Source organism: Elephas maximus, chromosome 2, assembly GCF_024166365.1.
Source record: "Elephas maximus indicus isolate mEleMax1 chromosome 2, mEleMax1 primary haplotype, whole genome shotgun sequence".
In the NCBI taxonomy this organism is placed as follows: Eukaryota; Metazoa; Chordata; class Mammalia; order Proboscidea; family Elephantidae; genus Elephas; species Elephas maximus.
Genome location: NC_064820.1, coordinates 161,544,354 through 161,568,986, shown reverse-complemented (window position 1 = coordinate 161,568,986; position 24,633 = coordinate 161,544,354). Strand labels below are relative to the sequence as shown.

The 24,633-nt window shown below is 43.7% G+C and overlaps 2 protein-coding genes across 3 annotated transcripts in view; one reads left to right on the top strand and one right to left on the bottom strand.

Moving 5' to 3' along the window:
* Window positions 1-8,843, top strand: part of DPYSL3 (dihydropyrimidinase like 3) — a 146,073-nt gene extending 137,230 nt beyond the window's left edge. Inside the window, exons 12-14 of one of the 2 annotated variants that reach the window (XM_049874003.1) lie at window positions 1,074-1,253; window positions 4,703-4,865; window positions 8,330-8,843. In XM_049874003.1, coding sequence (XP_049729960.1) covers window positions 1,074-1,253; window positions 4,703-4,865; window positions 8,330-8,418 — 432 coding nt within the window. In that variant the 3' untranslated portion in view covers window positions 8,419-8,843. The remainder of the gene's footprint in view (window positions 1-1,073; window positions 1,254-4,702; window positions 4,866-8,329) is intronic. The other variant, XM_049874004.1, reaches the window with a different exon arrangement.
* An 8,897-nt stretch (window positions 8,844-17,740) lies between these two features.
* The window catches only part of STK32A (serine/threonine kinase 32A), a 154,710-nt gene continuing 147,817 nt past the window's right edge, over window positions 17,741-24,633 (bottom strand). The window contains exons 11-13 of the mRNA XM_049858564.1: window positions 18,781-18,845; window positions 18,308-18,371; window positions 17,741-17,886 (exon numbers count right to left, since the gene is read on the bottom strand). Of these exons, the coding sequence (XP_049714521.1) occupies window positions 17,836-17,886; window positions 18,308-18,371; window positions 18,781-18,845 (180 nt within the window). The 3' untranslated portion in view covers window positions 17,741-17,835. The remainder of the gene's footprint in view (window positions 17,887-18,307; window positions 18,372-18,780; window positions 18,846-24,633) is intronic.

Below are 24,633 nucleotides of genomic sequence, written 5' to 3'. Positions count from 1 at the left end.
ATAAATGATGGAGTGGGGATTCAAACCTAGATGACTTGACCCCAAGCAGATATCCCTAGCCATTTTTCAATAATGCCTCTTGCTTATTGAATAATGGAGGGAAGGAGAATTCCCATTTTTGCTGGTGATGGTCTGTGCTTAAATCTGTGTCATATCACATTATTTAATGGAGAGCTGTAGGGATCTCAGGCTAATGTAACCCACCTACCCACGCACCCAGTACAAGCCTGCCAAGTCAACATCCCTAGCAGTGATACAGCTTCTCCTTGAACAGTGCCAGTGACAAAAATTTACTTCCACATGAGGGTCTCAATAAAGATTGGGTACCTCTCTCTGTTAGGAAGTCTAGTCTTTACTTAATGAGCATCTGTCCCCTGGAATCTTCCACCCACTGAAAGGTTGCAGATACATCTAAGCTTTTCCCGGCATACTTGATGAACAATTTCCTAGTGACACTGCAGACAGGATCCCAAGAGGTAACCTAATTTGTCTTAGTCATCTAGTGCTGCCATAATAGAAATACCACAAGTGGATGGCTTTGACGAAGAGAAATTTATTTTCTCATTGTCTAGTAGGTTACAAGTCCAAATTCAGGGTGTCAGCTCCAGGGGAAGGCTTTCTCTCTCTGTTGGCTCTGGAGGAAGGTGCTTGTCCTCAGTCTTTGCCTGGTCGGGGAGCTTCTCAGGCACAGGGACCCCATGTCCAAAGGACATGCTCTGCTCCTGGTGCTGCTTTCTTGGTGGTATGAGGTCCCCAACTCACTGCTTGCTTCTCTTTCCTTTTATCTCTTAAGATAAAAATCTCTTAAGAGGTAAAAGGTGGTGCAGGCCACACCCCAGGAAAACTTCCTTTACCTTGGATCAGGGAGGTTACCTGAGTAAGGGTGGTGTTACAATCCGACCCTAATCCTCTCAACATAAAATTACAATCACAAAAGGGAGGACAACCACAGACTACTGGAAATCATGGCCTAACCAAGTTAATACACACATTTTGGGGGGGACATAATTCAATCCATGACATAATTCGTCTTTCTCTCCTTCCTATATCTTTCCCCTTACCCCTGCCTCCAGGCGGCAGAGTATAACATCTTTGAAGGGATGGAGCTGCGCGGGGCTCCTCTGGTGGTAATCTGCCAGGGCAAGATCATGCTGGAGGATGGCAACCTGCATGTGACTCAGGGTGCTGGCCGCTTTATCCCCTGCAGCCCGTTCTCCGACTATGTCTACAAGCGCATTAAAGCCAGGAGGAAGGTAAGAGGCAGGCAGAGCCCTGAGGTGGGCAAGGGGCTTTGTGTTCCACTTAGGCATGGGGGTAGTCATGGAATTAGCAAGGGTTTGTGTTCTCTAGGGAGTTCCTAGGTGGTGCAGCAGTTAATACACTGAGCTGCTAACCATAAAGTTCAAGATTTGAGTCTACCCAGAGGTACCTTGGAAGAAAGGCCTGGAGATCTAATTTTGAAAAGTCAGCAACTGAAAGCCCTATGAAGTACAGTTCTACTATGACATGAGTAGCCATGAGTTGAAATCAACTCCATAGCAGCTGATTTTCTGGTGTTCTCTAGACCTTCTAGATGTAGTATATTGGGCATATCTGCTGCAAAAGACCTATTTAAAGTGTTAAAAAGCAGAGGTGTCACTTTAAGGACTAAGGTGCGCCTGAACCAAGCCACGGTGTTTTCAGTTGCCTCATATGCATGCAAAAGCTGGACAAAGAATAAGGAAGAACAAAGAAGAATTGATACCTTTGAACTATGGTGTTGGCAAAGAATATTAAATATATCGTGGACTACCAGAAGAACAAACAAATCTGTCTTGGAAGAAGCACAGCCAGAATGTTCTTTAGAAGCAGGGATGGCAAGAGTTCATCTCACATACTTTTGACATGTTATCAGGAGGGATCAGTCCTTGTAGAAGGGCATCATGCTTGGTAAAGTAGAGGGCCAGTGAAAAAGAGGAAGACCCTCAATGAAATAAATTGACACAGTGGCTGCGACAATGGGCTCAAACATAACAAATGATTGTGAGAATGGCTTAGGACCAGGCAGTGTTTCATGCTCTTTTACATAGGGTTGCTATGAATCGGACCCAAATGAACAGCACCTAACAACAACAACAACTAGATCTTCATAAAGAAATTCACAGCAATGGTACAGACTTAATGTACTATAACAGTGAGTTTCAAATGGTTTTGAAGAAAGCTTTTCCCAAATGATTTTTCCCATATATTATAGTGCTATTGTTTAAAATAATTTTAAGTTTTATAAGAATATTTTATATATATATATTTATTAAAAAAAATTATTCTTAAAGACTTAAAATGAGAACCAGCAGTCCACCCCTACCCATCCATGTACCCCCCCCCAGTCTCGTCTCGCTCCACAGGGTAAACATTTACAACTCTTTTAGCTAATTCTTCTGGTTGAAAAAACATCTTAGGTATGAATTCATTCACCCAGCTGCTGGGAGTGTTCGTAGCTGGAATATATGACAAACAGAGTTGCTGTAGTGGATTTAAGGGGTGAGGCCCATAACTCTGTCCCTTCAACTTCCCCGCTTCCCCTTCACCAATTTGCAGAATGTTGCAGATCAGATTCCCTGGGAAACAGACTCTGAGACGGAGATTTACAAGCAGAAGTTCCCTGGGGGTTGCTTCCAGGATCAACCCTTGTTGGCAAGTGATGGAAGCAAGAAGGGCAGAAGGAGAAGTTGAACTGGGATGCAATTATCAGAGAGACCTCAGCTGATCTGACAGGAATAGTTGTAGCTGGGATGGTCCTTGAGAGTTGTTCTGAATTCGGGAAACAAGGCTAGGTCTTATATTTACTCCTTACCCCTTCCCCTACCAGTCATTGGAGGTGGGCTGCCTCTGAGCAATGGGCAGGACCTTGGCCAAGGTGGTGCTCCTCTGCTGAGGGAAATTCTTATGGGGGGTGGGGCTCATCTGCCCACACCTCTAGCAGCTTAGAAAATGAGTTCAGTTGTGGTAGCTGGGAGGGGCCAGGGAATGGAATCTGGGTGCACACTACAGTGTCCACTCAAGGAGGCTCACAGAAACTCAAAGTATAAAGGGCTCCCCTCCAAAGCCCCAGTGATCCCAATAAGTGGTTATCCAGCCTCTGTGTGGACAGTTGCAACAGAGGGAGCCTCCCCATCTCATGAGGCAGCTGAACATCTCTGACTCTAAGAAGGAACTTCCTTCTGCTGAGCTGAAGCCTTTCCCCCTGAAGTTGACCAACCAGTTCAGTTCTACTCCCAGCACCTGCACAGAATGAGCCAAACCCATTTCTTACAACGTGTGTTTCCAAAGTCATCCATACTATAGTCTAAACACCCCTGTGTCCTTCTATGTGTGTTACAACAATGCTTTAAATCCCTTCACCATTCTTAGCTTTTCATTGTGACCATCTAGAAGCTGTGGAGTATGAGGTGAAATTCCACATTCCAGATCTGGCCTAAAAGAGAAGAAAACAGAACTCAAACTTCCCTTATATTGGCTCTGTATTTCTGCTAATATGATTTAGGTTCTGGACCCAAAGACAATTTGATGATCCAGAGTTGTTGGTTAAGGTTTTTGGGGAGTAGAGATAGAGACATCAACATCAACATCCCTCTTGAATCAATGTGATCTGCAGATGTGATGAGTTTTCCTTCTGTGCCTGCACTGAAGTCACAGAAGAGAAGGAAGGCTCTGTGGTGGTACCTTCTTGGAGTTTTTGGATAGATATCCTTCCTGTGTTGTCAGGCTCCTCTGGCAACGTGTCCTCATTGCCCTACTTCAGGCCAAAGATAAGACACAGGTCAAGGTTGAGTGCCATATGCCCACCTCAGGTGGTCTTCCAGTGTTTCTACGTAGACCGTAACCTTCTTTGGAGGAGGCTCCATATTTCATGTGACCATCAACCTCATCACCTTGCACCAGGCCCAGCACGGAGCATGTACTTGGTGGATGCTGCTGCTGGCTGCACAGAGCCTCCGGCAGAGGTCAGTGGCACAGACCACAAGATGCCCATTTCTGGGTTTGCAACTCTGATCTGTGATGAAGAGTGTGAAGGTGAAGTTCCCACATGACCACTATGATCTCATCTCAAACTGCCACCCTTCCCACTCACTTTCCTCCAGCCACACTGCCCGTCCTCCCATCCGTAGCATTTCCACCTTCAGTTCTACACGCTCGCTCTTTCCTCTGCGGTGAATACTGCCTTCTCATCACTCCTCTGCATCCCCCACACGGTGTGGATTACCCACTGGGGACGGATTCCCCAGTGAGCTTACTTACTAATCCGTAGTGCACAATTTCACCTGTTTATCACATCAAAGATGAACCCGTGTGAAATTGTGCACTACAGATTGGTACATTAAGGACAGTTAAGCCCATGTGTACCTTACTTACTGGTTAATCTGCCCCTGCCAATGCTGCTCCCTCCCTCCATTCCATCCCCTACACCAGCTCCTTTGATCTTTCAGATTACAGCTCATCTCTTTAAAGAAGCCATCACTGACCACTTAAGTGGTCACTGTACCATGACATCCTCCTTTATTTATCTTATACCACCTCTGTCTTCCTTAAATGATCTTTTATTAATTATTGTTTGACTCCCATTACACACACATTATTCACTGATAAATTTATGCTTCTTAGAACTGACCCTTAATAAGTGTTTGTTGAATGAATAAATGGTGATGCAATTTCTCCACGGCAGATGGCAGACCTGCATGCGGTTCCGAGGGGCATGTATGATGGACCAGTGTTTGACCTGACCACCACCCCCAAAGGGGGCACACCTGCGGGCTCCACCCGGGGCTCTCCCACTCGGCCCAACCCACCTGTGAGGAATCTCCATCAGTCGGGATTCAGCCTGTCAGGTGAGTCAGACAAGCTAGTCATGATCTTTAGTGAGAAAGAGAGGAAAGAGTGGGGAGGGTCAGTGTTCTGAGGTGGGGTGACCCTAAGAGCTAAACCTGAATGCATTTTCCAGCTTAGTGCTGCCATTACCCTCTAGTGAGAAGGTTTCTGGGGCAGCCAAGGAGGTTTCCTGAATCAACAAGAAATACTGTTGATAAAGTAAGACAAGGCACAGTCAGGTTAAAGAGTCAGGTTTAAATGATGACACATTCTTTGTACACTGATCAGAGCTGAGGGGCAGGATGCTTTTGACTATGCGTTGATACTGATTTTCTACATTAGACGGTGAGAACTATGCCATATATTGTGTTTGCCCAGGCTAACAACTCAAAAATATCTTTTTACTCAAATTGCAGTACTTTTCTTCTAACCTAGGATTTCTATTATATTTATTTTCCCCTCCCTAGTAATATTAATAACTCTAACAATTGCTACCATTGTTGGAACACTTACCATGTGTTAACTGTATCATTAATCTTAACTCTTTAACAACTCTGAAATACAATATCATCCTCATTCTCCGTATGTGGAAACTGAGGCTCAAACAGCTTAACTAACTTGCCTAAATTCAAACAGCTTGTAAGTTGGGGGAGGCGGGGAACACTTCTCAAGACCAGTTCTGCTCAACTGCAGCACCCATGCCCTTAAACTTGTGACTATCCTACATCTTAGGCGGAGCTTAATTTTTCATGAAGACTTTTTCCATTAAAAAGGTTAAATCATTTTCTTCACTCATTTTTTATTTTTTAAAAGTAGCTGGTAGACCAATCAATTAAGAATTATTTATTGTCTCTCTGGTAAATGCTTGGCTCTGTGCTGATGGGCAACAAAGAGAAAACAAAGATAGAAGAGCTAGGACATGAGGGGAGAGAGAGATAATGAACCGATAAACGCATAGACCTTAAAACTGTAATGAAAAAACCCGGCAGTACATACTATAAATCAGGGATTAGAAGGTTTCTTTTTGTTTTTTCTCATGAGTGTCACTTAACCCAAGGAGAAGAAATATGATGACAGCCATATTGAAAAAGCAATTTAACTGTAGCAAAATATCAGACACTAGCCACATGTGGCTGGTCCAGACTGAGATGTGCTGTTAGTGTCAAATAAGGCACACTGGATTTCAAAAGTTGAGTCTAAAAAAATAAAAATGAAAGAGTAAAATACCTCATTAGTGACGTTTTATATTGATTACATGTTAAAATTATATGTTAGATATATTGGATTAAGTGCAATTACCCAGTACCGTCGAGTAGATTCTGACTCATAACAACCCTATAGAACAGAGTAGAACTGCCCCAGAGTTTCCAAGGAGCGCCTGGCGGATTCGAACTGCCAACCTTTTAGTTAGCAGCCGTAGCACTAAACCACTACACCACCAGGGTTTCCTTAAGTACAATAGATGATTAAAATTATCTTCTCCTGTTTCTTGTAATGTGTTCAGTGTGGTTCCTGGAAAATTTTAAAATTACATAGGTGCCTCACACTGTCTTTTTATTGGACAAGCTGGTCTAGACAGAATTTGGAGCTGGGAAAGTGGTTAGAGAGTCCTGGTTTCTCTTGGTTGTATGACAGCTTAGGAGAGGGAGGCCACACAACCATAGTGCTGGTTCTCAACCGGGGGCAATTTTGCCCCCAAGGGGACATTAGGCAATATCTGGAGACATTTAGTTTTGATCACAACCGGGAATGGGAGCTACCAGCATCAAGTGGGCAGAAACCAGGGGTGCGGCTAAACATCCTCTCATGCGCAGCACATAGAATACCACCCCACAACAAAGAATTATCCAGCAGAGAACTTTACAATGCCAAGGCTGAGGCATCTTAGAGGAGAGGCTGAGGAATCCAGCCTGTCGACTCCCAGCCCAGTGCTCTTTCCATTTTACACTTATGTCTCTTATTTTTTTTTAAAAAGTATGAATATGAAATGGCAAAGCAGGGCGATGCAATGGTGTAGCCTGAATTATTGATTTGACAGATGTGGATTTGATTCCTTGCTCTGGTCCTTAGGCAAGTCCCTGTTTCTGAGTCTCGGTTTCCTCATCTGTGAAGTGCAGACAATGATGGCAGCTTCTTCATAGGGCCCTCCTGCAATTTAAATGGGAAGTGCATTGAAAGCATTTAGCCTGGTGCCTGGCACTTGGAAACTGCTCAGTGTGTGTTAGCTGTCACTTAGTATTATGTCCATACAGTGTTTGCTACCAAGAAATATAACATAAAAAATAAGAAAGTAATTATGCAATTTGTTTCATAGCCCGTAGTCTTATGCTGGGGAAAATAACTGTACATATATGTCTTTATTATGAACAGTTTAAATGTAAGGAAAGCGAGATAAGAATGGAAAGAGATCTTTAAGGAGAAAATTACAGCAGATGGGGAAAGGAAGAGGGGTAAAGATTGGGAGAAACAGGAATACAGGGAGAAAGCGATAAGGGAGATATGCTATGGGAAAAAGAAAAGGAAAAGGGCTAAAAGTTTTGAGAGTTTGCATTTTGCTAGTCACAGGAAATTTTTTGGTGTTTTTGCCATTTTTCATTGCTCTGTGGCTGCCTTAATCCTTAAACTGTTAGAAGCTTCCTTCTGAGGGGATGCTAGGACACATGGCTGTTTCCTTTTGTGCTATAGCCATAGAGACCTGGCCATCCTCCCACCAGGTTGTGAGGCCTTGGGCAGATTTACCTCTCAGAGCCTCAGTTAAAACCTCCCTGCCAAGGAAAAAAAACCTCAGTTACTGCCTCTGAAAAAGGGGGAGAGTAATAGTACCTCTCTCAAAGAACAGTTGTGAGGATCAAATGAGAGAATCTGATGAGCACTTTAAAACGCTGCCTGGTAAAATGGATGTGAACTGCCATTTTTCATATCATTTGCGGGGAAGGACTACCCAATAAGCAAGGTATGCACGGGCTTAATTGTGTTTATGTACTAATCTGTAGTGCACAACTTTACCATAAACGGGTAAAATTGAGCACTGCAGTTTAGTACATAAACACAATTAAGCACCTGCTACCTTGTGTTTTTTTTACCTTGTATAGGGTCGCTATGAGTTGGAATCGGAATCGACTCGACAGCACTGGGTTTGGTGTTTGGTTTGTTTTTAACTTGCTTACTGTAAGCCTGTGCTTACCTTGCTTACTGGTTAATCTGCCCCTGATCATTTATCATTGTTTTCTTCTTATCAGTGTTACCCTGCTGAGGGGCAGATGAAATCTATGTAAGAATCTGGCTTTTCCTGGCAGAGGGTGGTTTTGGGGGAGGGTGTGGTATGAAAAGTCTAAAGGACCTGCCAGATTGGAATAGAAGTATCTTGAGAGATGAGACCAGGAAGGCACTTACTATCTTACACTCTTAAAATTAATCTGATTTCTTTCTTGTATACCGCCCCCTCTTCTTTTTTTCCTTCCCGGGAATTTATTTCCAATGGCAGGCACCCAAGTGGATGAGGGGGTCCGCTCAGCCAGCAAGCGCATCGTGGCGCCTCCCGGAGGCCGTTCTAACATCACATCCCTGAGTTAAGCAACTCCTCCCCAAAGAGAGGGGCAGAAGAAAGAAGACATTTTTCTGAAGCCAAAATGGTACATCGATATTTAAGAAGGAAAGCGAATCCAAACCATTGCGATCTAAAGAATCAATAAGCCTCAAGCCTTATGTTTCTCCAATGTTACGCTCGCTTGCCTAGCTTTACAAATATTGCTTTGTTTTCAGTTGATGCATAGCCTTGATTTGTTTGACGCCCTTCCCCCATTTACATGCATGCTATCAGACAGGCCACTAAGGTACAAGAGTCTGCTATATAGTGTCGAGAGCGTGTGTAGTGCTGCATCTTAAGACAAGGGGACAGACAAAGCTGGGAGATGTCAGGAAAATGAACAAAAGGGACTCAAGTTATTTGGGGTGTGTGGGTGGTGGGGGCCCAAAACAAGATGAAGAACACAGAGGGGCTGGGGGTAGGGCATGGATGAGGGAGGCGGGTGGGCCGGGTGAGCAGAAGAGGGTGTTGTGTATTGTGTTGACGACATACTTTCATTTCCATGGGAGATGGTCACTTGTGGCAGCCGTCACTTCATCAGGGTCCCCGGTCCCTGCAGAGAAGCCAGGCAATCTTTGGGTTCAGGCTTTGTCACGTCACCTCCTAGTAGATTTTATTAGTTTGAACATTTTATTAAAACGTCAAAACCCAACTATTTCCTCCACCTGCTTGATCGTGCCAGTGTTTGCTCGGGGCTCTTTCTCAGTGTTGCTTTCCAGTTCTTCTCTTTCCTGGTGGGAAGGACAGTGAGGAGAGATGCAATGGCACTCTCTTCCTTTTGCCCTGCCTGCCCCTTTGGTGCTCTTAAAATGAAACAGCTGGGAGGAACAGTACATTGCCTCCCTCCAAACACATGGAGATAGCCTCTCACTCTACTGTCTCTGCAAACCGAGGTGCATAGCACACTTCTGGCATCAACGAATTAGGATTTTAGCTCAGATGGGGCTGCATGAGGGTTCTCTCTTGCCAGCCTTGAGTGTTGGATTCTCTTGGTCCCCTGAGACCTAGGGCGTATCCCCCACTGAATAGGATCTTTTTATGAAAAGTTGTTTGTGTTAGGAGTCCCTTAAGTTTTACTATCAATGTGTGATTTCAGCTTATATGGGAGTCAAGCAGGGATTCGGGAAAGTCGATCTTGAGCAGAGGGAGCTCATTTTGTGGCTGTGGTTCCATTTTTCTATTCTCAGCCACCTGTATCCCCTTCCATTATCAGATCCTTTGGGGGACTTTTTGTATTGATCCTGAAATCTTCTCCAATGAGTGGCAGTGTATGCATCCCTCCTGATGAGCCACATAGAGGACTTAGCACGGAGTGTTGACATTAGCCTTGTCTGTTAGAGTTAAATATCCACTTCCCCATCATGCCACTTCCTGAAAGTTCAGTTTTGGAAGAAGTTCTGTGAGCAAGATGAGGATCTGAAGAACCAAGAGATGTATATACAGAAGAAAGGAAAAAAAAAATTCAACCTGGGCTCACACTTCCCAAGCTCTTGGGGGAACCAGCTGGTAGAACTCGTAACCCTGTGTACTAAGTACTTTGAAGAGAAGAGCAGGCCTCGAACACCTTTTAAGTGCTTAGGAGGAACCATGATCTCTGAGTGAAAATTCTAATAGGTTTAAAACTAGAAAAAAGGGAACAAGTGACTCCAGAGGAGTTTGGAAATAGCCAAGGAAGAGAATTTCCCCCAGCAAGTGAATTTCTGTTCTAATCATGAAAAGGATTGCTCACCCTCATAATGGGGAATCTTGATATATTCAGGCTTTCATGGTACCTTTCTTTGAAGGGAAACTTAAGTGAAGGAAAGGATGTAGCCCTTAATTTATAATTTAAAGAGTCGGGGGGCCTATCATAGAACTCAGAAGACAGTGTTGCATGCAGAAGGTGTTGGTCATCTGAAGCATATATATACCTCATTGGCCGCTCTGTGCTTTACGATATGTAGCAGTACCATCCACAACCACCAGATGGCAGAAAAGACACATAAATTAACACTTCTGGACCACTGGTAGTGTTCCTCAGCGCCTGAGTCTAGCTCATCCCTCCATGACCTCTCTGTGCCATGAAAATACATCTTCCATGGCCAAACAGGCATCTTCACTACACTTGGGACTTCTGAAGTGAAGCATCCAACCAGAATGTTATATTCTCCATGCCGTAGGAACAAGCCCGCCATGCCTTCAGGATGGCAACATTGTCTAAGGAAGCCCCTTCCTCTCCCCTTTCTTCACGTACCACTATAACTTTCCAAGCAGAGAAATGCCTGAGAATTAAAAAAAAAAAAAAAAAAAAACTCCCACTATTTTATAGACTTTGATTTCTGGGTAACTTGTCATGTAAGTGAAAATTTAGATCCAAATGTGTTATGTGAGGCACATGAAACAGCCTTATACAAAAGGTTTAGAAGAAAAAAATGTCAATGAGTAGTAGCCCTTCTGGAATTCACTGGCAGCTCATCCAAGTGTCGGAGGGCTTGGTGAATCGTCTCCCTCCCAACCTGTGTTCCCCCATCTCATCTCTTGGCCTGGCCCCTCTCTAAGGATGCCCCTGCCATCTCTCCAACCTTCCCACACTGTTTCTAAACCACGATGGTCTGAGAGGACCACAGATCAGGGTGGTTGAGAAGGTATTTGCAAACTCTTAAACCAGCCACCCTAGTAGAAGAATTTCTTTTACTTCTAAGCTTCCTAAAAAATGGTAGGGTTGTAGTAATCCCCCAAATGGCTTTTCTTCAAAGTCCCATCATCTTTAGGCCTTTTTTCTTCATGACTATACCCAGAGGGCCATGCTTTGCTCCAAAAGCCTGAATCCTTTTTATCACCCTGAGAAGCCCTCCCCAGCAGTGTGCACATTTCCCAGCTTTAGTTCTTGCTACAAGGTTCCCAGGCGTTCTCCCCTAGAAAACTCCAGCTTTGAGTCCCAGATATACCCATGGGCTGCCCTAGGCAGCTAGCTTTCATTGTAATTTCCCTCTTTGGAAAATGGTGTGTGGGTGTTGAGTTCTGTGTCTGGTGCATATGGACAGACAGTGAATCTCCTGTGATCTGTGGTAGCTGTGAGGCAGCTCTGTCTGCAATGTCAAGAGCTGTTTCATTTGAACCGTGAAGAAAACCGTGTTTTGAGTTTAGCTGAGATTAAAAAACAAAACAAAGTTCATCAAGTGACTGTTAATGTAAACCTGGTTATTAAAATAACTCTAAAATTACAGATGTTGTTGTCCAGACCTCTTCTGTGTGTGATGTGCCATTTTATCTAAAATATTACAATTGCATAATAAAATTGAAATGTTTAGTAAGAGGGCTCAGGATCTGATGATAATGGAGATATCCTGAGGGGGGAAAATTTTGGGGGGGGAGAGGTTTGCATATTTTCAGTTGAGGCTGAGTTTTGTTTTGGCGACAGTTTTATGAGCGTTATTGCAGCTTTTGGGAATAACTAAGGGTTTTTCTATGAGTCATCAAATTTAGTATTAGTGTAGAGGCATTGCCACTTGGGATAAATGTAGGCTGAGTCCAGAACATGTCCTGAAAGTTCTTTGGTTTTGTTTTCTTAAGTTATCCGCTTAAATCCCTGCTATTAGATTGATTTGTGAGTATTTGCTGCTTCCTCTAAAAGCTTTCATCTTCAAACTAAGCATTAGCCAAAGTATATTCTTTAGCAAACGGATCCCAGGAGGTTGCGTGAGTGTTGGAAAAGATTAGCTACGTCTGCTCTTCTGAGAGGTTTCAGGTTCATATCAGCAAATTAATTCAAGGCTTTGAGAAATCTTGTAATAAAGAAGCCTTTTAAACTTTGTCCAATTCTGGACTTTCAAACTTTTTTTTGACTACTGAGCCCTTCTATGTTATCTTTTAACATTCCACCAGCCCTCCCTTTTCGGGAAACATGGCTAGATCTAGTTCCAATTTTTGAAGAATATTTTTAGTTGTAAATGTTAGACTACTTTATGCCCCCCCCCAAAAAAAAATTGGAAAGGGGGATTTTAAAGTCTGGTGTAACTGAAAAGTTCAGGCATAGACTTGGGCAGATTCGAGCATAGTCGGATCTAAGTGCTAAACCCTGACATCAGAACAATGTTCCTTTCCATCTCTCAGTCCTGTTTGCCATTGGTAAGTGCTTCATTCTTAGGAAAGCTCTTTCCACGTGGGAGCAGAGCGGGCCACCAGCATCTCTGGGTTTTCTTTCACCTGCTTAGCTACTTCAGGGGAAGGAGAGAACTTTTCTCAACAGTTCCAGCCTAAGATATTAATCCTTATGAGTCTGGCTTGGGTCATGTGTTCATCATCAAACTAGTCATTGTGACCAGCAGAACATGGGATTGACTGGCCAGACATGGTCACATGGCCAGCCCCTGAGCAGCCTGAACTATGTGGACTGTCAATAATGCCACAAATAGAACCAATTTGTGGTTCCACAAGACGAGATGGAGGCTCGGTAAGCCAAAACAGCAGGTGGTTATGACACCCTTCTCCAGCCCACAGGACATGAATGTCTTCCGTGTGAAGCGTGTGTGTGGGCAGGGACATGCGGGCAAGGGGAGCAGGGATGCACCTTCTGATTAACTGCTTCATGTGCAAGGAGCTCCCTTTGGTTTGGTAGAACAATGCCTCTGGTATAGCAGCACAGAGTGATTGTACCTTTCAACGCAAAATCTCCAAAGCCAGGTCAAAAGCTACTCTGACCATGTGAATTATTTCATAGTTCGGGGTTCCAGGTTTGGTGTTTAATAAGCTTTGGTCCACAGTTCCATTTTGTGGTTCTATCTCAAGATTAGTGAAATATCTTTCCTAACTCATGACCAAGGCAGCACTAAGCTATTCAGAGTTAGAGTGGGTTTAAAGCAAATGAGCAGTGCAGTAAATGAACTCAGGAAGCAACGTTCTAAAAGGGAAGAAACTTGAAGAAAAAAAAAGTTTCTAAAAGATACAGAGTGACTAACTTTCACACCTGTGAGGGCTAGAGGTATCAAGTGTTTGAGTCACATCCGACCACCTGGGGAATGAGGAACATGGAATAGGATTAACAAGGACCCTCTAGTGCCAAAGAACTTTCTGTAATCATCTCTGTTACAACTAACCCGTCACAAAGGAGATACCAACCATGAACAGGAGTCAGGGAATGAAAGGGCCGCAGTGATCTGCAAATATGAGATCATGTACGAAAAGCTGGCCATCTTGAGAATGTAAAGAGTTTTAGGTCCTGACCTTTGCTCAGGTGGCCATGGTGAACACATGAGGACACTTAACATGACCTGGGCAACAGAGCTGTCAGCATGCAGCACTGTAGAGCCCAAGACACTTACAAAAGCCTACTTGAGGACAAGCCCAAGCTACTAGCTGGCCTACTGGCTGCTGAGCTATTGTGGGGACTGAGAGGTAGTTGAAATGTTCCTTTATTCTTTTCTAAGGCAGAAGGTAAACCCTGGTGGTGTAGTGGTTAAGTGCTACCGTTGCTAACCAAAAGATCGGCAGTTCGAATCCACCAGGCGGTCTTTGTAAACTCTATGGGGCAGTTCTACTCTGCCTATAGGGTCGCTATGAGTTGGAATTGACCTGATGGCAATGGGTTTAATTTTTTTTTTTTTTTTTTGGTAAGGCAGAAGGTGGTGTAGTAGTTTAGAGCTACAGCTGCCAACCAAAAGGTCGGCAATTTGAATCCACCAGGCGCTCCTTGGAAACTCTATGGGGGCAATTCTACTCTGTCCTATAGGGTTGCTATGAGTCGGAATTGACTCGATGGCAACAGGTAAGGCAGAAAGAACTTCTAGGTGCAAGAGTTCCAAGTTGCCAGTTACCTTCTTGTCCCAGATCATGTTCTCCATCGGCCTTGGAAGATTTACCTTCCAGTTTTAGTGTACAAAATGGGACAGGACAAAAATGTCCAGGAGAAGCAAGGCAGAGTGCTGAAAAGGGAGGTACATGGGCCACCCTTGGACCTAAGGTCATAGTGACAGGTAGAATCTGGAACTCTGGGCTGTGTTGCCTCAGTTGTGAATGCTGGAGGGACCAGGGTTTTAGTTTTTTTACATATGGGTCAGTTAAGTTGTGCTGCATTCCAGAGTTATAGGAAGTCATCTCTAACACCAGCTTGTCTCTGACAAAGGATGGTCCTCACAACAGAAGTGGAGGTAAGAACAAAAGACTTTGGTGCCTCCAGCTCTACAATTACACATATATACATGCGCACATACACAGGGCTGACACAGAAGGGCCAATAGCTTACTGTATACAGAAGACATTTTAATGCACACGTGCACGTTTACATTGTACATGCCATAGCTCAACAGAAGCATTTCTGCCCCATTCCGGGGGATGCCAGATAAGCTGCCTGTTCACAACAGTACAGATATTTGAGGTTTGGAATTTCTAATATCAATATTTAATATCAGACACACTGAGCTTGTAACAAAGTAAACAGCGGTCACAACAGACAAAGAAGGAAACAGGATTTTGAACAGACAATACAGGAATGACCATTGGGTCCTGAAAGAGAAATTCAACATGATTTTCATGCCTTTTTCCGCTTTTGAAGAGTTTGTGACTTGATATTACTGTGTCAGCCAAATGCAGCAGCACTGGTCCCTGCTGGCTACATTACCACCCTGTTTTCCTAGTTAGTTATTCTGTCCAACCTAGAAAAAAATACGATGATAAAAAGCCTAGTCGTGTGTGGTTAAAACACTCCTATCAGAAGCCTAACCACTAATTAATTAATTAACCTAGTTAATTTAGCAATGCTTTGTGCTGCTTTATCTTCAGTCCTACCCTACCAATGACCTCAGCCAAAAGCAGTGCTGCCATCAGGGCGTGTTAGCCATTAGTAGAGCATTTCCTTCCACGCAATTAGGACCATGGTCAGTGTCCCAGGGCTCAGGTGCAACACCACCCCCATCCGCTAGAGGACACAATAGAGTTCTCACCAGAATGCTTCTGGTCTTCAGTGCCTACTCAGACTTTTCAGGTGCGCCATATGGATGAGGAAAAAAGATGTCAGAAGAAAAATATTCCAGGAATACCAGGCAAGAGAATGCAGTAGGCACTGTCTTTAAAATCCTCAGCCCTGAGCCTTGGTTTTCACAAATCTAGATATGTTCCACTAGGTGGGATGTTAACTTTTAGCTCAAGTTAGGGAATAAAACTAAAGAATCTAATCTCAACAACGAGCAGTCATGATAACGATTTAGGAATAGTTTTGTATTTTGGAAATGACTTCTGTTTAAAATGTCAAGTGGTGAAAAGGTGCTTATAATCAGCTGTTTTGGACGATAAAAGTAGTGCTTCTTGTTTTCTAACTTGAGAAAATGTGTGTGTGTGTGTGTGTGTGTGTGTGTGTGTGTGTGTGTGTGTGTGGCTAGGACTGGAAGTCCATCTTCCCTGTCTGAGTGCTTCGAAGCTGTGCTCTCTAATCAGTGCACCCATGGTCCCTAAAAGCCCCCAGGGATGCTGCAGGCTCAGGGCAAATCAAAACAACCAAACCCGTTGTCGTCAGTCAATTCCGTCTCATAGTGACCCTATGGGACAGAGTAGAGCTGCCCCTTAAGATTTCCAAGGAGCACCTGGTGGATTTGAACCGCCAACCTTTTGGTAACAGCCGTAGCTCTTAACCAGTAGACCACCAGGGTTTCCAGGCACAGGCAGCTCACTACAAATCAAAACTAGGGATTCAAAGGACAGAAGCTGTCCTGGGTACCTATCCCAGTACAAAGAGTGTGAATACGTGAAATTTGTGTCAACAAGTGATCACTCCCTTCACTACGGAAACCCTAACGTCTGCCGCCCTTTGGTGAGAGCTTCCCAACGCCCCTCCTGCACAGCGAGGGGAGGAGCCAGGTGACGGAACGCTGGGCTCGATCAAAACAAAGGAAAGATGGCAGGTGGTAAACATGCAAGTGGCCCCTGCCCTCTGGGGTTTACCAGCCTGGGGCAGAATCTTGGTGCTTTTTGTTGTTTTGTACAACCCCTCTCTGTGTGGGAAATGGGGAGGAAAGGAATCAAGCAAACAAGAGCAAAAGAGCTGGCTTTTAACTGTTACCACAAATATGGTTGCTCTCAGAGAGGCGTTATTTCACAGCTCTGCCAGAAATTCTGGGACTATTAGCTCAGTGAGGACTATTATCTAAGTAAATGCCCACTTAAAGTTCACCGCTGGTTGACTCTCCATGCTTAATTGTTCTGGTGTGATATCCCTCCTGGAACAGCTTAGCGTAGCTTACCTGTACCTTCCCACACAGGCACCACTCTGGTCTTTCCAGTTGCCAGCCTACTGCTATCTTGGTGATCCCCAAACCCTCCACTGGTCAAGACAGGTGTAGGTGGTCTGGTCAGGACAGGTGTAGGTGGTTTGAGTGGCCAAAGGTAAAAACAATTCTCTGCCAAATCTCTTCACTTCTCAACTGTGTACCCTTGCATCCTTGGGCTGCCAAAAATAGTCCCTCTGTAGAGCAATTCTGTCAGTACAGTGGAGTTAACATCATTACCCATAGAGCTTAAAAAGTGGTGACTTAAACTGTTCTTGGCAAATAAAGAAAAAGGGAGACATCAAATAATATTTTAAACAGGTCTTTCTGCCTGCTCTTCCTGCAGTAAACACAAGGGGGAGACATGGTACTGTCGTGCCCTTAGTCTCCTTGGCCTCAGGCGTCCCAGACGCGTGAACGTCCCACTGTTCTCAGTGTAATTCCAGTCTATAAAGACGTATAATTTGTTCAAAACTTTACTTCATTTGGTACTAGCCAAAAAAAAAAAAAAAGACCAAAAATAAAAATAATGAAATCAAAACAAACACAGTGGTTTCTTTCAGTACCGAAAGATGCCTCACTGTACTGAGCCTTGCTGAGAAAAGGTACTCACTGTATGTTGTGGGTAATTTAAGGGATTTTTCAACAGCAAACTTTACCATCTTCCAAGGTCACTTCATGTTCTAACTTAGGATATACCCCCCTGTGTAAGATGCAACTTCGCAGTACTAATAGGCAGACATTCTTTCAGTATGACGCTGTTCTTCCCTTATCTTCCCGGACACCAGGTCTCAGATAATCTTCAGAGGACAATTAGCCCTCAAGGAGTATGTCAGTTGGAAGAAGGTCAGAGATATGCGGATATCTGTTTAACAACCAGCTTGCTGGGATGGGGTGGGGAGGGGGCTCTGATTTGTAGAGTTGGCCAATCTCCATAGTGTAAAAATCCTCCCACTATCACCAGTTTCAAGCTACTAACTTCACATCACTGAGCAGGGATTGGAAAGACCTATAAACAACACACTCCTGCTAGCTGATGCAAGCAGACTCCAGCACATCGCCGGAGACCCTTCTAAATCTGTGTGGTTTCCAATCTGGCCCCACTCATTTCTTCCTGATGGAACCCCTTCTTTCCATTCATCAGGCTGGGGGACCTCTTTATGAAGTTTTCTAGCTATGAAGAGCCTCATTCAATCCTGTGTCCATTTTTCCATTTGTCACAGTGTAATTAGAAAGAGTGGAAAAATAAATCTACATTAAAATATCCATTTTAAAATAAAAACAAAGGCTGTTTAGATAACAGAATGTTAGTACTAAAAAGTCAGCGCCGAGCTCATCTAATAAAGCCCTCTAATTTTAGATGAATTAACTGAAGCAGAGAAAGTGATGAAGTAACTTGCTCAAGGTCACACGTGAGTGGCAAATCTAGATCCCAGGGGCCCAGGCCCAGGGCTCCTTTCACCGTATCATGCTGCCTCCTTTGAGATATTCATTCACATTTTCTAAGTCGTGAGGTGTGGCGAGAACGGCTCTCTGTCTTCCTGATGTGGCTAAGCAGGAATCCCTGGCTTGAGGAGCCAAGATGTGTCCCAAGAAGAAGACATCGTGGACTTCACAGGTTGTTACTCTGTCCATCCCCTTCTTGCGGGTCTTTGGTTCGTTCCAAGGCTAGATTTCCTTGCCTTTGAATGAAGTCCCTTTTTACTCTTAAAGGATAGGAAAAAAAAAAGAGAGAGAGAGCTTTATTGTTTGAAAGGAAAAAAAAAAAGTTTAAGTTTTGAATCGATAGCATTAAGCCTAACCATTTGAGAAGAGGTGGGAACTAAGGAAACCTTAGAAGCGTCGCTGATTTTAAGTGCCTCAGTCTCGGTTCTCTCCCCTTCTCACAGGCAGAAACTTGATGCCAAGCTAATTTACATATAACAATTAAAAAAAAAATCTTTTCCAAGAAAAAAAAAGTTTCTGAGCTTGCCAAATTTTCTATTATGGGTGTGCATCATTTTTGTAATTAGAAAGAATAAAAAATGTTTAAAAAAGTACTAAGGTCTGGTAAGTAAAATCTGGCTGAAGCACTCCATGATTTGTTGGGCTGTTGTTTTTTCAAAAGCTACTTACTTTTCTCTGTTGAAAATGATGAACTCCTTCTGAACGTTTTCAAGGTGTTCTTGAAGAAGGCATGTCTTCCATGAGAAAGGTCAAGAAAAAAAAAATAGCAGTGTAGTTAGCGAATCAACAAGGATCCTCCAACAGTCATTGGTCTATTGAGTGCCTGTTCACCAAATGGCCCAAACCTAAGACGTAGCAAGGTAACCTCAAGATGGACATGATCATTGAAGTCTGGGACAGGAGTCAGGAGTGAAACTTCAACCAGAATAATAGGGAAGGAAAACCAAAAACCAAACCCATTGCCATGAAGTCAATTCTGACTCATAGTGACCCTATAGGACAGTAGAACTGCCCCATGGGGTTTCCAAGGAGCACCTGGTGGATTTGAACTGCCCACCCTGTGGTTAGCAGCTGTAGCACTTAGCCACTACGCCATAAGGAAGTAGAAGAGAAATCACCTGCAGGAGGATAAAGCTTGTCAACCACAGCAACGATTGTGAGGATGGTGGAGGACCAGGCAATGTTTTGTTCCATCATACATAGGGTCGCTATGAGTTGGAATCAACTCAAGGGCACCACCAACAACAAAAAACTCATCAACACTCCACTCTCCATGATGATCCCACAAGGAAAACCTGTTGGGTGGTTTATGAGCTAGGTGTCTGTCAGCCAGACACTTAGTTTAGGAAGAAACCCTGGCTTCCAGATGGGCCAGGAAAAGGGTTTATTCAGTGTTTGATCTCCTGGCCCTCATGTGAAGCTGTTGGATATTCTACTTGATTTAATGGATAGCCTTACTTTGACTTAATGAACAGTCTAGAAACACCTCTCCTCAGTGAATTCTGACTGAATCTTCCTCTCAAAAGCTCTATTGGAGCTGATTGACTATACTTCAGTTCCAGAGACCAGAACCTTCTCTAGTTGTGACTTTCTTATTGTTGTTAGCTGCCATTTCATCAGCCCCTGACTCATGGCAACCCCATGCACAGCAGAACAGAACGCTGCCCAGTTCTTCGCCATCTCCATGTTGGGTTGTAGATCGGACCATTGTGAGTCATAGAGTTTTCACTGGCTGATTTTTAGGAGTAGATTCCTAGGGCTTTCTTCCTAGTGTCTTAGTCTGGAAGTTCCATTGAAACCTGTTCAGCATCATAGTAACATCCAAGTCTCCAGTGACAGATGAGTGGTACTGCACATGAGGTGCACTGGCTGGAATTGAACCCAGGTCTCCCAGATGGAAGGCTAGAAATCTACCACTGCACCACCACTGCCCTCTTGGGCCATTCTTACAGACATGCAAAACATGTACTTCGAGACTGCACTGCCTTGCTTTCAACACTTATTGAAGACTTTTCTGTCATAATGAGAAAGTTAACTTCAAATAAATAGTAATCATCAGGCCCAGTACAGTGACAGACCCATGACAAATGTTTTAAAAGTCTGCAACAAAATACTGTCACATAACTTCTGAAGAAAAATACTCCTCTTTAAGGAAAACAAAATCATTCACTCATTTTTTTAAATCCCAGAATTAGAAAGCACAAAGTCCTCAGGAACTGCGCCTTTTCCCTCCTGGTAAAGAACTACTGGAGAGTTGTTTTTTTTTTTCCCCCCAGAGTGATTGTTTAGGTGGTAGGAAATTAGAAAAGGCAGAGAACATTTCAGAAAAGGGGTGAGGGGGACAAGACAAAGAAGAGTTTGGTGCCCCCCACTCTGAGTGTTGTAACTCTGAGTGTTTCCAGGATCAGTCACGGGGTGCATGAAGCTACAGGATAAACAATATGTTAGAGCTCCTTGGAGCAGCAGCCTCACTGCAAGGTTTTAGGAAAAATATTTTTTAATATTAGGGGACGCCGAGTTTCAGCTAAGGGTGTCAGAAAAAATTGGAAATAGATCATGGTGATGGTTGTATAACATGAGGAACATAATGCTACTGAATTGTGCAGCTGAAGAAAGCTGAAATGGCAAATGTTTTATTACATATATATGTACCACAAGAAAAAAATTCTCAAAAAAAATCAAGATTATAATCCAGCAAATGCAAAAATGCACGTAAATACTTTTTCCTCAATCAGGTAACTCGGTTTTAGTTAAACAAGGATATAAAATGCACTCAGCAGTGGGTTGTTGGTATGACATGTCAGACCATGCTCTCCAGGTCTTTCCACCCCATGAGTCCCACCCTTGGCCCTCAAGTTCACATTCAACATATTCTCTTTCCTCTGCATTAAAAACAAACAAAAAACTTGTTGTCATCAAGTTGATTCCAACAGAGTAGAACTGCCCCGTAGAGTTTCCAAGGAGCAGCTCGTAGATACGAACTGCTGACCTTTTGGTTAGCAGTCTGAACTCTTAACCACTGCACCACCAGGCCTCCTTCCTCTGTATTAGGTGGAAATTTTTAAGAAGTGCTGCTACATGGATGGAAACTCTGGTGGTGTAGTGGTTAAGTGCTACGGCTGCTAACCAAAGGGTTGGCAGTTCATAATCCACCAGGTGCTCCTTGGAAACTCTATGGGGCAGTTCTACTCTGGCCTATAGGGTTGCTATAGGGTCGCTATGAGTCGGAATCGACTCGACAGCACTGGGTTTGGTTTTTTTTGGCTAGATGGATACAATAGCAAAAACAGAGAATACAGGGGGAAAAGAGGGGGAAGCAGAGAGAATGGAGGGACTATTGGATCTTACGTGACTGAGAAGGGAAATGGTGGATAAAAATCCCAGATCTTGCTTATTGGGGATGAGCAGAGCAGTCAGTACTTCTGCTGTTCTGACTGGAGCTGGCAGGAAAATCTGAAGGGTTTTAAGCAGCTGGAAATCTCAGGAGGCAGAAGAAGAGGACTTAGGTAATTTGCCTTAATAGGCAGGCAGACTGGGTGGCATGTAAGTCTTTTTATTTTATATCTTAAAGATGTCAATGAGTAGAGAGCAACAAAGTGGAGAATATTCTGGCAGCAAAGACAACAGAGGCATCTATCATGATCAAAAGCAAAGGAAGAAGAGAGGAGTCATGAAGTGGAGGGGGAAAGTAAAATGTAAGAACGAACATTTTTGCCAAGCACTTTCCATGTATGAATTTAAACCTCACTTCATATTGTAGATGAGGAAACCGAGACACAGAAGGAAAAGGCAAAACTTCAGTGTTTTTCCTCTGTTTAGCAGTGAATCTCCACCTTAGCCGCACATTTAGAATTACCTAGAGAACATTTTAGAGTCCTGTTGCCTGGATCACAGCCCCAGATTCAGACGTAGTTGGTCTAGTGTAGAACCCAGACACCAGCATTTTACAATTCTCCAGATGGTTCAAATGTGATGCCAACATTGAGAAATAATGTTTTGTAAACCCAGAGGAGGAGAAATCTGAGCGATCATACGGTAATGAATCTTAAGCCACACTAAAATCTACAACTTAACACTAGCTGCTGAAACCAGCTGCCATCGAGTGGATTCCAACTCATGGTGACCCTATGTGTATCAGAGTAGAACTGTACTCCATAGCATTTTGAAGAGCTGATTTTTCAGAAATAGATCACCAGGGCTTTCTTCCAGGGCACCATTGGGTAGACTTAAACCTCCAACTTTTTGGTTAGCACCTAAGCTAGTTAATTATTTACACCCTCCCCTCCCCCCCCCCCCAGGGATTCTACAAGTTAACACAGCTAACATTTAATATGTTACAGACACTGTGCTAAATGCTTCATTTGCATTATCATGTTGCATCCTCAGGACTATCTTAGGATGTAGGTCCTATTAGTCCTTCTTCACATATATAGGACCCACATTGAGAGAGGTTGCATGATGTCATGGATTGAATGTGTCCCCCCAAAATGTCTGTCAACTTGGCTAGATACATTAATGGCAGTTATATTGATGAGACCTACAAGGTTAGATACTGTCTTAAGCCAATCTCTTTTGTGATATAAAAGAGAGAAGCAAGCAGAGAGACATGCAGACCTTATATCACCAAGAAAGCAGTGCCAGGAGCAGAATACATCCTTTGGATCCAGAGTTCCTGTGCAGAGAAGCTCCCAGACCAGGAAGACTGTTGACAAGACCTTCCTCCAGGGCCCACAGAGAAAGAAAGCCTTTTCCTGGAGCCGGTGCCCTAAATTCAGACTTCTAGCCTGCTAAACTGTGAGAGAATAAGCTTCTCTTTGTTAAAGCCATCCACTTGTGGTATTTCTGTTATAGCAGCACTAGATGACCAAGACAAAATTTGGTACCGAGAGAGTGGGGTGCTGCTCTAACAGATACCTAAAATGTGAAACCAGTTTTAAAACTGTGAATGGATAGAGGACCAGAAAGAGCAGAGAACTGGCAGCAGCAGAGAAGCAGCAGCATCAGAGGAGCCGCAGCAGCAGAACCAGACCAGCATCAGAAGTGCTGGAGCCGACCCACAGAGCGAGAAAGCTGAGTGCTTGTGCGCAGGAGGCTTCCTGGCACAGTGGGGTGCCTCCAGGCAGCTATTGGTAGAGCTACAGAGCTTCGGAACATTTGCCCCAGCAGGGCAGATGTGGATTTGGAGGTAAGCCCCGAGGGCAGAGTGGCCAAGGAACCAGGAAGCAGAAGCTGAAGAGACAAGGAATACAGGAAGCCAAACTACCCCAGTCTCAAAAGGTATGGCCAGGACCTCTGGGGTCTCAAAGGGTGGAGCCATGGCCTCTGGTGTTTCTAAGGGTGGAGTTGTCACTCAGATGGACTAGAAGAATGGTGCATCTAAAGCTGAGGGAGCAAAGTTGTGGCCCCAGTGGGCCTGGAAGGTGGAACTGAAGTCTAGAGCTGAGAGGACTCCACTCATTTTGGAGAGTATGGCCAATACTTAGAGTCTGGAGGGCAAGGCTATTGCATAAATGGTCTCAGAGAATAGAGGATTATTTTCAAGACTTGAGGGCTAATGTAATGTGTTGTGCTGACTTGCCTGGTGCCTATTATGCCTTCTTTTCCTCCAATTTCTCCCAGTTGTGGTAGAAATATCTACCTTGTGGCTGTTGCACCATTGTACTTTGGAAGCAGATAACTTGTATTCTAGATTTCACAGATGAAGAGGAATTTTTGGATTTTGGACTTAGAGTTGATTTAAAACTTTTGCTATGATATGATGGGGTCAATATGTGTTACATTTGGCGAGGATATGAATTTTGAGGGGCCAAAAAAAAATTTTTTTTTTTTTAAAGGGTAGAATGTCATGGATTGAATCATGTCCCCTAAAATGTCTATCAGCTTGGCTAGGTCATGATTCCCAGTATTGTATGACTGTCTAACATTTTGTCATCTGTTGTGATTTCCCTATTTGTTGTAAATTCTATCACTATGATGTAATGAGATAGATTAGTGGCAGTTATATTGATAAGATCTACAAGATTAAATACTGTCTTAAGCCAGTCTCTTGAGATATAAAAGAGAGAAGCAAGCGGAGAGACATGGGGACCTCATACTATCAAGAAAGCAGTGCCGGGAGTGTCCTTTGGACCTGAGGTTCCTGCGCTGAGATGCTCCAAGACCAAGGGAAGACTGATGGCAAGGACCTTCCTCCAGAGCTGGCGGAGAGAAAAAGCCTTTCCCTGGAGCCAGCACCCTGAATTCAGACTTCTAGCTTCCTGGACTGTGAGAGAATAAACTTTTCTTAGTTAAAGCCATCCACTTGTGCTATTTCTGTTATAGCAGCACTAGATAACCAAGACACATGATTTAAAGAGTAAATCATTAAATTTTAAACAACCACACAGCTGTTTTATAACCACTACACTACACTGAGGAGCCCTGGTGAAGCAGTGATTAAGAGCTACAGCTGCTTGAATCCACCAGTCACTCCTTGGAAACCCTATGGGGCAGTTCTACTCTGTCCTACGTGGTCGCTATGTG